The sequence below is a fragment of the Pteropus vampyrus genome, unplaced genomic scaffold, assembly GCF_000151845.1.
Source record: "Pteropus vampyrus isolate Shadow unplaced genomic scaffold, Pvam_2.0 Scaffold529, whole genome shotgun sequence".
Taxonomy (NCBI): domain Eukaryota; kingdom Metazoa; phylum Chordata; class Mammalia; order Chiroptera; family Pteropodidae; genus Pteropus; species Pteropus vampyrus.
Genome location: NW_011889310.1, coordinates 523,947 through 537,757, shown reverse-complemented (window position 1 = coordinate 537,757; position 13,811 = coordinate 523,947). Strand labels below are relative to the sequence as shown.

The 13,811-nt window shown below is 47.8% G+C and overlaps 1 protein-coding gene across 6 annotated transcripts in view; it reads left to right on the top strand.

Annotated features, from left to right (window-relative positions):
- MAMLD1 (mastermind like domain containing 1) overlaps positions 1–13,811 on the top strand; it is a 120,050-nt gene that overhangs the window by 72,559 nt on the left and 33,680 nt on the right. For 4 of the 6 annotated variants that reach the window (XM_023525117.1, XM_023525119.1, XM_011383598.2 and 1 more), the window contains 2 exons: positions 3,102–4,853; positions 5,055–5,207. In XM_023525117.1, coding sequence (XP_023380885.1) covers positions 3,102–4,853; positions 5,055–5,207 — 1,905 coding nt within the window. The remainder of the gene's footprint in view (positions 1–3,101; positions 4,854–5,054; positions 5,208–13,811) is intronic. The other 2 variants (XM_023525121.1, XM_023525120.1) reach the window with 1 other exon arrangement.

Below are 13,811 nucleotides of genomic sequence, written 5' to 3'. Positions count from 1 at the left end.
AGACACTCAGGCGAGCCTATATGTAGGGGCAAAATTAACTGGATAATAGATGTCCTCACCTCACCAGTGCCTGGTGACAGCAGCAGATGCATTTAGAGTGAGGCTGGGCAGTTCCGTGTCAACATGGCTGCTTTCCCTGGTCTTGTTTGGGCTTGGCTGTGGTTCTGACCAGTCAGCCAAGGTGCCGTAGGCTAACTGTTGAAAGCTCTCACCATAAAATCCAAAATGCAGAGCTGCATTTCTAACAAAGTAGAGTCTCCTAAGTCCATTGAAAAAGGAAAGCTCAAAAGAGGCTCCCATCTCCCCCTCTGCTGACACTGTAGCTCAGCCAGCATCCCCTGTACCCCCAGGGACAGCAAGGCCAGCCTGTCCCCTGATTAGGCATGCTCACAAAGCATTCAATGAGGTGAGCACCAGTGGCTGTCCAGTTACAGGGTTGGCACAGCAAGCATGGCACCCGCTCCAGCAAATTGGATCCACCAGCAGTAGGACTGCCATCGACACCCTATTGTGGCATCCTGGCATCTACTTCATCTTTGAGGAGCTGGTTGGGTTCCGGAATTGGAATTGATTGTGGAACATGGGCTTGGATGCACTTGATGGGTGCCTGCAAAGTTATGTGCACATGCTCTCTCATTTTGGAGAGCTGGAGACCCCTATCCTTTGCCAGTGGTTCCTAATATTACCTTTAGCACCCAGGGGTCATACCTTGCTTTCCCCACCTTCTGCCACCTTAGTCCCAACAGGTTAATAGCAGACTAGCAATTAAATGAAAGGTCTAGGAGCAAGAGATTCCAAGCTTTTGCAGCTCACAACCCCTGCCTTTCCTCCCTTCAGATCCCCCAATCCTCTGCCTGATTCTACAAAGACTTCACTGTCGTTAAACCTGTCTTGCAGTCCAAGACATCACGAATAGCACATTGGGCCCCACCACTGCCAGCTTGGACTCCCTGCAGGATATCCTACATAACACCCACACTCAATCTTTCCTTATTGATCCATTTCAGACATTTCTATTTTCATTATCTCGTATTTATTTGAACTCTTTGGGAGAATGTGGAAAAGACCAAATTTCAGTTTGGGACCTGATGACTTGTTTGTAGGCCACCCCGTAATTGATTGAATGAATGGCCAGGCAAATTTGTGCCTTGGTCATTTCAAAAGAAAAGGCAAAGAAGAAGGCAAGTCTCCCCTCACTCAGAGTGGTGGAGCCTCTTCTGTGGGGATAAGGTGGTCAACGTTCTGCTACTGTGGTGGATTAAGGCAGTGGGTCAGGAGGCAGCTGAGTGGTCATGGAGGGGCCCTGCCTTTGCCTTCCAGCTGAACAACTCTGGGCAAGCCCTGCCCTTTCCCTGGGCCTCAGGGTTCTTGTCTTTAATAGGACAGGGTTGGATTCCCAGGGCCCTTCCACATCTACCCTTTGTAATATCAGCTTCCAGTCAGTGAGGGTCTCCTGGGTGCCAGAGAATCTGTGCCATTCTACTTAAGAGTCAGAGCAGTGTCATGAGATGAGAACCAAAATTACACACATTTTACAAATGAAGAAATTGGGCCTCATGTCAAGGCCAAGACCTAGCTGTGCTGCCCCCGGAACAGGACCCTATGTCACATGGCCTCTACCCGCACTCTGGGCCAGTGGTTAACAACCTGGCTGTCCATTTAGAATCAGCCAGGGAGCTTTGAAAAAACTTGGATGCCTGAGCCCCACCCCCGATGACATCGAAGCAGTCCATTTGTGGTGAGAGGGCCTGGGAATCTGGGTGTTTCTAAGTGATTCTGTTGTGCAGCAAGGCCCGAGATATGTGGCCTTGGGTGATCTCTTTTGACATTTAGTCTGCCGTGAGAGTCGTGACCACTGTCATTCTAGCACATGGCCCCCAGGCACGTGTTGACCCCCAGTGTGCTAGAAGTGAGGGAACATTAGAGTATCAGCACCGGATGTCCCTGTAAGTCTTCCAAAGCTAAAAGGGAGTTTCTTACTGAAAAAGTGTTTCGAGAGAAATATATCGGTTAGACTGTTGGCATTTGGATGATTTCCAAGCCCCTCTCTACCAACCTCTATTCCTCCACTCCACTCCACTCCCTTTCCCCTCATTTGCAGGTCATGGTCATTGACATGACTGCCACAGATGACTGTATGAAGCATGAAAGAGTAGGAAATACTGTATTACTAATTGCTTTGTTCCCAAAGGTATGCTTTTATAAGTGGTGGGCAGCTCCCCTAAGGTGCAGAGCTCAGATTGGGGCCTTTTCCTGTTGTTTCATATCGCCCCAACCTGAGGATGCATCTGCAGAGAGGAATTTCTTATTTAGATAATTTTATACTTTTTTTTTTTTTGGCTTTACAGGTCATTCTCATTAAAAACAAGCAATACAAAAATGTAGAGAACAGAAAGGGAATTGCATATATGTTCTTAAGTTATTTTTGTAAGCTCATGGCAATGTGTGTGTATGTGTTTATGTGTTTGTGTGTAAAAATAAATGGAATCATGCTAAAATGACTGTTCTGCAACTTGTGCTTTCCTCTAAACAGTGTGTCTTAGACAGCCGCCCAAAACAACACACCCAGATCTACTTCGTTCCTCTAAAAGCTCTGTTGTATTCCTTTATCACCACAGCCTGATGCATTTAACGAAGACAGGGAGGCAACCTAAAAGTTCTATGTCTATGTTATGCTTTTCGTTTTAAAAAAATCTGGGTATCTGTAGATAGGCAGGAATCAAAAATATCTTAGCTACTTCTAGTTTGCTCTGAAATGTCTGCCTTTGGCAGCACAGTTCATCTAGTGACTTCTGCATAGTTTCATTGAACTCTCGTTTAAGTGGGCAAAGAATATGCTTTCTGTCATGTTTAGTATACAGATAACATAATGGCTTATTTGAAATGTAATAAGACAGTTTCAATGAAACACAATAAAGAAACAAGCATTATGGTTCCAAAGATAGGTTATATGATATAGTTTTGATAATTATGTCTTAAAACTGAGATATTTGTTTTATCTTACAAGTTTCCTGTTCATTAACTTTAATGTGCCAAGCCTTTATTAAAAAATCTCTCTCTCTCTCTCTCTCGCTCTCTCTCTCTCTCTCTCTCTCTCATAGGGAGCCATTAAGAGGAGGCAGGAAGGAGACAACTTCCAGTTTCCAGGCATGGCTGACGGGGGTTACCCTAATAAAATCAAGAGGCCTTGCCTTGAAGATGTCACCCTTTCTATGGGCACAGGTGCCCATCCCAGCCATCCCAGCCATCCCAGCCATCCCAGCCATCCCAGCCATCCCAGCATGCCCTGTGCAGAGCTGCAGGTTCCTCCACTGACAATGAACCCTAACCCTACGGCCATGGGAGTAGCGGACCATCATTCATTACTACTCGAAAATAATCCCATGAACAGCAGTGTAATGGGCTCACCATTTGTGGTACCACCGACCACAGAAATGGGACTGAAAGGGCCTACTGTTCCTTACTATGATAAAACCAATAGTGTGCCAGCTGTGGACCAGGAACTTCAAGAACTACTGGAGGAGCTAACAAAAATTCAAGACCCTTCTCCGAATGAGCTAGATCTGGAGAAGATCCTGGGGAGCAAGCCAGCAGAACCACTGGCCCTAGATCACCCTCAGGCAACCCTGGGCACAACTCGTAAGCCTTCAGCTCAGATGCCACCATTGGAGAGTCTTGGATCCAGCAAGGAGTTTGCTTCTGGTTGCAGCCAGGTCACTGGCATGTCACTTCAAGTCCCGCCCTCCTCTGCAGGGATCAACTATTCAATTCCCTCCACCAGTAAGCAGATGGTCTCACCCAGCTGTGCGACAACACAGTCTAAGAGCCAGGTCCAGGTGATGCACCCTGTGGCTTTGCCCCCGCTCCCGGTGCCTCAGTGGCATCATGCCCACCAGCTGAAGGTGTTGGCGGCCAGCAAGCAGGGATCTGCCACGAAGCAGCCAGGGTCCACCTCCGGTTGGTCTGCCCTGCCTCCTCCAGGCCTCTCCCCAACGTACGGCCCAGTGCCATCGCCACACCCGCCGCCGTCATTCGGCTCACAGAGCCTCATGGTATCCTGCATGTCATCCAGCAACCTGCCGGGGAGTGTTCTCCAAGCCTCTCCCAATGCCTTAGTCTCAAGCATGGCATCCAGCAGCAATGCTGCCCTTGGGCCCACCATGCCCTATGCTCCTGAGAAGCTCCCCAGCCCAGCTGTCAATCAACAGCCGCAGTTCAGCCCACAGAGCTCAATTCTTGCCAACCTGGTATCCTCTACAATCAAAAGCCCTCAGGGCCACCTGATGTCTGCTCTGCCCACCAGCAGCCTGGGGCCCTCCCCACCCTACCGCCCAGAGAAGCTCTCTAGCCCAGGCTTGCCGCAGCAGTCCTTCACTCCGCAGTGCTCCTTAATCAGCAGCCTCACTCCCAACAGTAATCCGCTAAGCCAGCAGCAGCAGCAGCAACAGCAGCAGCAGCCAACAAATGCCATCTTCAAGCCCATGGTCACCAACTCACCCAAGAACCTGAGTGTAATCATGCAGCAAGGGCTAGCCGGCCCCAGCCCAGGAGCACCGGAGCCATTTACTTTTGGCAACACCAAGCCCTTGTCACATTTCGTTTCTGAGCCGGGCCCCCAGAAGATGCCCTCCATGCCTGCCACCTCTCGGCAGCCTTCCTTGCTCTACTACCTGCAGCAGCCGATGCCAACACAGGGCTCCTCTGCCACTGCCTCCTCCACTGCCACGGCCACCTTGCAGCTGCAGCAGCAGCCGCCTGAGCGGTCTCCGTTCCTTCTGCAGCAGATGATGCAGCAGCCCCAGCGCTTTCAGCGATCGGCAGCCTCGCAGTCCATGCCTCCTCTGCCCAGACAGGTAAGACAGTCTTTTATCTGGTTGGGTTCCTTGCTTTTAGAAATAAGAACCGTGTCTCGTGCTATTGATACCTGGCTTTGGAGGCAAATCCAGGCTCTAGTCCTCTCTGAGGCTGGGCTTGACTCTGGAAAAGTCTGTTTAAGCCAGCTAATTCTGCGTGGTTAAAGCACAGTATTAATGAGGCCAAGGTTATGGTTTCAGTTCCTGTGCAGGAGGAAAACTGCACCCACAGGTGCTGCCAGGGGAAGGAACCAGGGGACACAAGTCACAATCGCACAGAACTGCCTTCCCCTGCACTGGGCCATGGAGCATGTTCCCTCACACAGGACCAGTGAAGTCTTCGTAGGATGCAAGGTAATTGCACTGAAACATTTCAATCTTGTCCCTGCTGGCATAAGGCTTCACACTGAGCCTTCTAGAAATGCCACAGCACACTTCTGCTGAGCAGCTCCAGTGTGCTGTTTGCCACTGCGCTGGATGCTGAAACAGGTCCTAAATGGAAAGGACAGATGCACAAAAGGTAGTTACTCTTTTTTACCATCTCCATTTTACACCTGAAGAAACAAAGATTCGGAGAGCTGAAATGACTTGCCCAGAGTCACACAGTTAGCAAGGGGCAGAGCAGGAACTTGAAGCCAGGCAGTCTCGCTCCGGAGCCTGTGCTTTCCTCCAAATTACTGTGACTTCTCTTTCTCCCTCCTCTTCTACAGTCTTAGCAGTCACTAAATTCAACCGATTCTGCCTGGGTGGTGTTGATCACAGTTCCCACTTTTCGTTGTTTTGATGCCTACCTGTATTAATTACCTATAGCAGTGTACAAAATTACTCCAAGAATTCTACTTACAACAACATGTATATTACCTCACAGTTTCTGTGGGTGGGAATCCTGCCAGGGCTTAGCTGGATTTTCTGCCTCTGAGTCTCTTATAAGGCTGTAGTCATCTCAAGGATCAACTGGGTAGGATCTGCTTCCAGGCTCACTCCCATGGCTGTTGCCATGAAGCTGTTCCTTGCAGGTTGTTGGAGTGAGGTCTCAGTTCCTCATGAGCTGTTGGCCAGAGGCCTCCCATGGTTCCTTGCCATAGGGGCCTCTTTGTAGAGCATCTCACAATATGGCAGCCGGCTTTATCCGTGTGAGCAAGAGAGAACTATGCCAGCAAGAGAGGCAGGGGGAGTGCCAACAAATCAGAAGTTAGGGTTCTTATAACCTAGTCTTAAAAGTGATATCCCATTCATTAGATGCAAGTGCGAAGGTCTGAATACCAGGAGGGGATTACATGAAGGTGTGAATACCAAGAAGCAGGGATCAATGATGTCTGCCAGAATACTGTCTGTCATGGTCTCTCCTTCCCATTTGCTGTCATTCCTGCCCACGTTCAGGCCCTCTTTATTCTTTGTCTGAGCTCGTATAGTTGACTCTTAGACTGGTTTCCACCAATAAACCATATATTATTCTAACTATCATTTTGCTCTAACAGAGACCTGATCAGGTTTCACAGTTGCTCAGAAATGTCCAGAGGCCCATAACCTGCCTCCGTCTACTTCCTTAGACTGATTTCTATAACCCGGAAGTGCTTGCAGCTCCTGGCCCACTCTGTGTTCTTGGCCTTTACTCCAGCTGTTCCCTGCACCTGGCCTTCCCTTTCCACCTTTTCCTTCCTATCACACTCTTACAGCTCCTGAGGCTCAGGCACCACCCCTTCCACAAAGCTTCTTCCTGAATGTCCTCAGCACTTCCGTCTCCCACTCTGCCTCCCTCTTCTGTAAAGAAGCCAAGGAGGAGATGGCCGTAAAGTGCTTGACCAGGGACCTGGCCCAAGGGAAACACCTGTCCACTGCCCTCTTTACTGAGGGCCCTAGATGAGCATGACTGTGGCAGATCCCAAAGGATAGAGACCTTGTCTTTTTCATCCAGGTCTCATGAAGCATAGCCAAGCAGAGAACTTCACCCCAGGGAATTGGTCCTTTGATGGATGCACACAGCAAGCAGAGCTTCCGTGGGGATGGCCAGGGTGAGCGGCAGGCCCTTGTCTGCAGGTCAGGAGCACTTAGGTTTGATTCTGTTATAGGCCTGTGGCCATCCGTTTGCATGGATCTGTGCAGCTGGCTCAGTGGACCACCAGCATCGGCACTGGAATTCTTACCCTAGCAGGCAAGATCCTCAGCCTGGCGACATGTCCCCATCTAACATGATGAGCTCTTTGGGTTTTTTATGTCTTCAGTGGGGTACATTTGTAGCCCGACTATGTGCCCTCAGAGCTGGATCAGTTGGCTCCGAAGGAGAATCCTTAATAATTGAGGTTATAGAAAAATCACGCCCAACTAATTACCTGGGTGGAGTTGAAGAAAGTGGTCAGGAGAAAAGACCAAGTAGCTAAGCTCCCTGAGGCTAGGAGGGGCTCAGGTGGCCTTCAACTGCAGAGGTGTAAGGCTGGACTCCCCGAATGGGATGCTATTGCTGCCAAGAGCTATCTTCCCAGCCAGTGCCAGGCAGTGCCCGTGGGCCAGGCACAGGCACGTAACCCAGTTTTTAACTTGCCTTTTCTCATTTTAATCCTCGGAGACAGGAGCTATTATCATTCCCTTTAAAGCTGAGAAGATTCAGGTACAGCAAAGTCACTAGAGTTGCCCATAGTCACACAGCAGTCAGGGCCGGAGCAGGAAGCCTGACTCTATGGAGCAGGAAGCCTGACTATAGAGCCCGTACTCATAACCCCATGCCCGGGGCACTGCCTCCAGAGCTTTGCATTCCTGTGTGAACCTCCTAATTATTACCTCTTCCACACAATGGACATGATGATAGCTCGAGGATTAAATATGTTAATACATCTAAAGCACTTCAAATAGTACCTTTCAGCAAAGGTTTGCTATCACTATGACTCTACTCCCGGCCCTAAGCCTCCAGGTCTGTTTTCTGGGGGCTAAGATGTGTCTCTCAAAACCTGTGTCAGGGGAGAACATTCACTGTGTTCTCTAGACCCTGTGCCTGCCATGAGATTGACAGGAGTTGTGGGACCACTAGCCTTATGGTCTCTTCCCGTTCTAAACCCTGCCCTGCCTAGACCACTCTAGGCCTGGTGGTAAAGGATAAAGGGCCATCTTTGCCCAGCTGGCTGGGATTTCCCCTTTGTTCTTTCTAGAGCTCTCTCACACTCATGCTCCACCCCTCACCCTAGCACCCTGTTCTGTCCATTCTTCTAGCCAAAACGCACTGAGCACACCTCCAAGCTGGGTACCTCACCAGCTCTGCTGTTCCTTTTTGTGGCCTTTCCCTGCTCACTTTAAGTCTAAGAACTGAGGCCTGGTCAGTCTTCCAGGGGTGAGAAAAGGAGAAAGAGTTGAGTGTTTGAGGCAAGAGTTAGGTCACCCACGGAAAAACAGGCAGCAGCCTCAGTAGTGGGAAAGGATAGGCTTCTTGCTGCCAGCAGGGCGAGCTTGTCAAGTTTTACCAATGGCCAGACCGAGCCTCAGCAGACATATCTTCCCAACTTCATGGCATTGACTAGCTCGTTGTACTTGCATGGGTAATGGCAGTCACCAGATCTTAGTTTTTTCAAGGTGCAGCTTCTAAATGTAAGATGAGAGACCAACTCGTGAACAAACAAAAGTGCCACATCCGGCTGTCTATAGGTGCCCAGCCATATTTGGAGACTAATATTTGTCCTCTTGGGGAATTTCACTTTACCTGTTAAGTGAATGATCCACTTTCAGTGGACCCTTTGCTTGCACTGAAGGTAACAGGCAAATATCATCTGGTGTCAGAACAGCAGTTCAGTGTGGTGGTTTAAGTTTAAGCCAAGGGCACTGGAGGCAGACAGAACTGGGGTTCGAGTCCAGGCACCAACACTGACAGGGCTGTGTGTCAGGAGCAATGCACTTAACCCCCGCAAGCCTCAGCTGCACATGGGGAAAGGAATCATCCCCATCTCTTAGGGCAGTGGAAGACAAAGGAGACACTAAACTGAAATATCTTAGACTCTTTAGTCACACACCACGTGCTCAGGGCTGCTGTAGACCCCCCAGTCTTGGATCTGAGATTCCCTGGGCTCAGATGCATTTACAAATTCAGGACATCTGGGTCTTTAGGAAGGCAACATGGTACATATACTAACTATCGCACAACAACTCTCCAGTGGAATCTAGGCAGCCGTTTCTTTTGTGAAGAAATATGAATATTTAAGTGCAGGTCAAACTGCGCCCCCAGATAAATTTTGGCACCAAAATTACAAAAAAATAAGGTAGATTTTCAGAGCTTTTCGAACTTGAAATTAAAGATAAGGAATGTGGATCTGGCATTATTAAGGGAGGGACTCTTTTTGGAGTTGCGACACCCAGCTCTCATGTGCTAGATTTTAATGACCCCAGATCTCCTCACTAGATTTCCCACCCTGCTCCTAAGGTTGGGTGACATCTCTATTTTTAATCAAGATTAGGCAAAATGGATTTTGTTTTGACACCCAAATGCCCCTTTATCCTGAAATCTGTTAGAGAAACTTTGAGGTACTGGAAAAATAGAAAAATTGGGATTAGGGCTTCAATTTTACCATCAGCCACTGGTGAATGGAGCTCAAAGACAGAAATGGGTCTATCGAGGAGATGGGAGTTGTGCTCTGGAAGAGTGGGGATAGCAGGAGGCAGCCAGAGTGCCCTCAGTACACATGTTTGCAGAGCCGGCAGTACAGCATCATGGGGAGGAGGGACAGGGAGGGTGGCCAGTTGGAATAAGAACAAAAAAGCCTGAAATCTGATCCTTGAGGCAGGCCGAGGCACAGGGGGAAGGGGGCAGCTGCAGACAAACAGACCAAAGAGGCACACGATATTGTTTGGACAGATTTCGAGAGGGACAAGAGAAGGGAACCAAGCCTGCCTTAGAGAAGGCTGGACTCGGCCTCTCCTGGGTTTGCTGTACTTTCTACCTTTAACATAAGCACCCCATCTCCGTAGCATGAGCAGCTGTGAACACCCAGCAGCTGCAGAGACAGTGGAAGAATCAAGAGAACTTGCTATTTCCCCACCTCGAGGGGCTGAGCCTGCGATGGGCATCTGAGGTGGGGCCTTGGCCTTATTGCCACCCTCACCCAAGAGTCCATCTTGTCCCTGACAAACTGAGCCCTCGGAAGTGCAGCAATCCCAGCATCCAGGGCTGAAGGGAGCCGACACAGGGCAGGGGACAAGGCTTTGGCCCTTGGCGGGTCATGGGCCCCAAGGGCTGGGCTGGGTTCAAGAGAGAACCCAGGCTTTGGATCACTTGGGTCCAAATCCTGGCTCTGCTTCTTTTTCGTTTGGCAAGCCGTTTGTCGTCTTCTGGCTTTAGTCTCCCCATCTTTAAAATGGAAATACCACTGTACCTATCTAATGCAGTTGCTGGGAGGATTAAATGAGATGAGGTGAAAGTACTTGGCATAGGGCCTGGCACGCAATAATGCTCCATCAATGTTTGCTGCTACTATATCAAGAAAGTTCCTGAAATTCAGAACACCAGTAACCCAGTGAAATAGGTTTGAACTGCCTCAGTGTCCAGGTTCCTCTTCATCTCCCGGGTGGGGACTTGGATAGGAGGGGCGGAGGAGTGCCCTCCCGGAGGTATCAGGGAGAACATTTGCCAGGTGGCTGAAGAGAAACCAAATGGCAGACAGGTCGGCGACCCTAGACAGGAGCAGAGCCTCTAGGAGCCATGTGGGGGCTGCCCATCCTGCATAGATGCTGAGTAATGAATGCACTCCAGGATGACTCTAGGTGGGCAGAGAGAGGAGCAGCCCAATTCCTCTTGCAGTCACCTTGATCCCAACTCTGCTGCTGGCAGCACACTGAAGGCTTCCTGTGGTTTCTAGATTCAGAGAGATGGCCCACTGCTGATAGGCCAAGGGCGAATGGGAGGAGAGTGAAGTCCAACTTTGCCGGCTGCCTGGTGCCAATGCTGCCAGGAGCGCTGCTTCCACTTGGTGATTGGCATTGGGGGATTGATGTTTCTCACCTGCATTTTTTGGGAGCCTTGCTCAAACTGGGCCCAGATAAGTGCCATAGCCTGCAGAGCACCTACGCTAATCCTTCAGGAAGGCCTCAACCCCCACCCTCTCCCTCCTCTTCGCTACTCACTCCCACCTCCAAAAAGAACCGTTGCAGAAACTCAAGATTTTTTTTTTTTTTTTGGTTTGGATATCGGAGACTAGATGTCCATGCTCAGTAGACCAGAACCTTTCATTACTACTGTCTTAATTAGCACTGCAAATTAAAATCTTTACATTCAAACCATGACCTCATTGAAAACAAAAATGATAAAAACAGGTTAGTTAGAGCAAGATAATCCTATTATTGTCAGAGATCTATTGGCTCCATTTTCCACTGGAAAAACAGTGAGGAGCAATGGTAGCCTGTGAGCCTTCTCAGAATTGTTCGACGACATTTAAAAGTAGGTGACCAACCAGAAGGGAGCGGGAAAATTAAAAAAAAAAAAAAAACAAACGTTAAAACAATTATGTATATATAGTATGAAAAAAAATTTCAAAAAAAAATTTAAAATAAAATCCATTATGTTTAGACTTTTACCCTACATTCACATCTAAACAAATTAAAAATAAAAAAGTAAAAGTAGGTGACCATTACCTTGCTGAAATACTTGACTCCTCTAGAATCAGATGCAGCACATATTGTCAAGGAAGGCTCTGATTTTGGACTTACAAGTCCCTTCTCTGGCTTCCCTGCATTCTTCTCTTGTTTTCAGGGTAAGGGTTAGGGGAGAGCAACACTGTTCCCTGTGTTATGAGAAAAATTTCTTCGCATTTGTCTTGTACTAAGTCTGGTGAGAAAGATCACAGATTTCATTTCAAAGGTTAGTCCTGCTGAAATCAAGAGCAGAGGCCTCTGGGGGAAGCTCTAGCTACACTAAGGAAGGATGGGGGTTGGATGGGATGAGTCATGTTTCAAAGAGCCCATGAGTCCTGTCCGAGTGGGGCGTTGCCCTGTTCATATCATCTCCACCAGACGTGACAATATTTTCCTGAATAAGCATCTTTATTTTATATTTAAGCACGATTGTCCATACAAGCTTAGTTTTCCCTTTCTTTCTAAATTGGGCCTCAAAGAGCTATTTAGTTTGAGGAAACTTGTTTTAGCTGCTTTGGGAAGAAATATAATTAGACATAGTGTAACATGCATTTAAAAAATGTAGGGACCAATGTCTTGGTGTTGAATAAGTTTTGTTTTAACTTCGTTCTCTGAAATGCCAGGAAATGAAACTCCATAGGCTGTTGAATTGGGGAAATGCAGGCTCAGCACTTGGTACTAATGTTACCAAGAAGCAGAATTTTTTTTCAGTTTCTTTTCAGTTTCTGAGAACCAGTAGTGATCCTCCACCTCAATGCTATGTTCCTTTTTCAAAAAGCAGAAATTTAAAATGCCAGCCCCTCAAACATCAATCTTTTTTTTCTGTCAGAAGTTGAAGAATGAGTGAGATGACACATTGCAATGAGATAGCATTTTAGCCCTGGAGTAGCCATCTACCACTCAGTGAGGTCAACACCAAAATTTACAGGGATGCAAGAATCCCCCTTAATACAGATCCCTGAACAATGCAGATCAATCCATATAGTTTTGTAATTGCTTAGTAATTTACTTATGAAAGCTGAAAAGGCAACCATTTCCGGGAACCCTCCTATCAGGATTTTTGTTTTGTTTTTTGTTTGTTCATTTTCTCTTAACATACCTGAAGGTAAACAATGAACTGTTCTGAAGTTGGAGTGCCCAAACTGAGACATTTTTAAAGCAAAGTGTATAAATTATTTTATACGAAGTTCATGGAAACAACCTGCTTATTTGTCACTGTAAAGCAAGGAAAGGAATCTCATTTCCATTTCCAAAGAGTAGAAGAGAAGAGGGCAGAAATGAATCGTTCTGTTGTGCTCCTTTAAACTGTAGCTCCACAAACCCAAAATGTAGAACAGCACATGGAGAAGGAGTCCCATTCCAGGTTATGTATGGCCCCAAGTGAAAAGTTAGCAAAATTTTTAAAATGTCTAGGGCAGATGGAAAGTCGTAGTGGACTTGCTCCGTTCAGCGGTGGCCCTAACACCTGCCTTCAGCATTGTCACTGAGTGCAGGAGTAGATGGCGCCAGAGAGGGGCCATGTGCATCAGAGATGTAACCCATCCAGGCGAGCAAGGGAACGCGTGAAGAGGGCTCAGCTGAACCCCTCCTTTCCTTCATGCACCCTCCCCAGCTTCTCTCTCTCAAATTCATTAATGGCCCCATATCGCAGATTTATGGAAAGCTCTCCTGACTCCATTGTACTTTTAGCCTCCACCGTCCCTCGGGGATTGACAAATCTCACAACCAGAGCAGGCAACATAATGCAATCACGTGTGTGCTCTGGCCTGGCTACTTGTGAACTTGAAGAGAGCAACAGAAGGTAGAACACTGCTCACAGTTAAAGCACCCCACTCCCCATCCCTCAAAGAAAGACCTTCTGCTTTTTCCTGGGGAGTTGAAAAGTTTTGGTTTTTATTAGATTTCGATAATTTGCACACGATAACAAACCCTGCTTTGTTTTATCATGTTCTGTCATTAGATGAGGGCTTACCTTGTTAGTTTCTCCCGTCAAAAGCAGTAAGGTTTTTGAAAGCTCAAAGCAACGTAAAGATAGAAAAGGATCACACTTCTTCTGTAGGCTCATGTCTGTGGCCATGCCGAGAGCCCATGGATGCCCCTAGCAGAGCCGGCCCTGCCTCCTGACCCCCGATGGAATAGCAGCTTCTAAGACAGAGTGAAATAAAGGCACGACATTGATAAATTTCTTCCATACTTTGGTTTTTCTCCCCATGTCAAGCAAGTTTCATGTTAGATTAGAAAATATACAACTTCTAATGCACAGAGCCCACAGACCTTGATTCGGTTATTGGAGCTAAGTACACAGGAAAACGGGAGGTGGGAACTTCAGGAAATTATCATGTAGCCCTGAAGGCC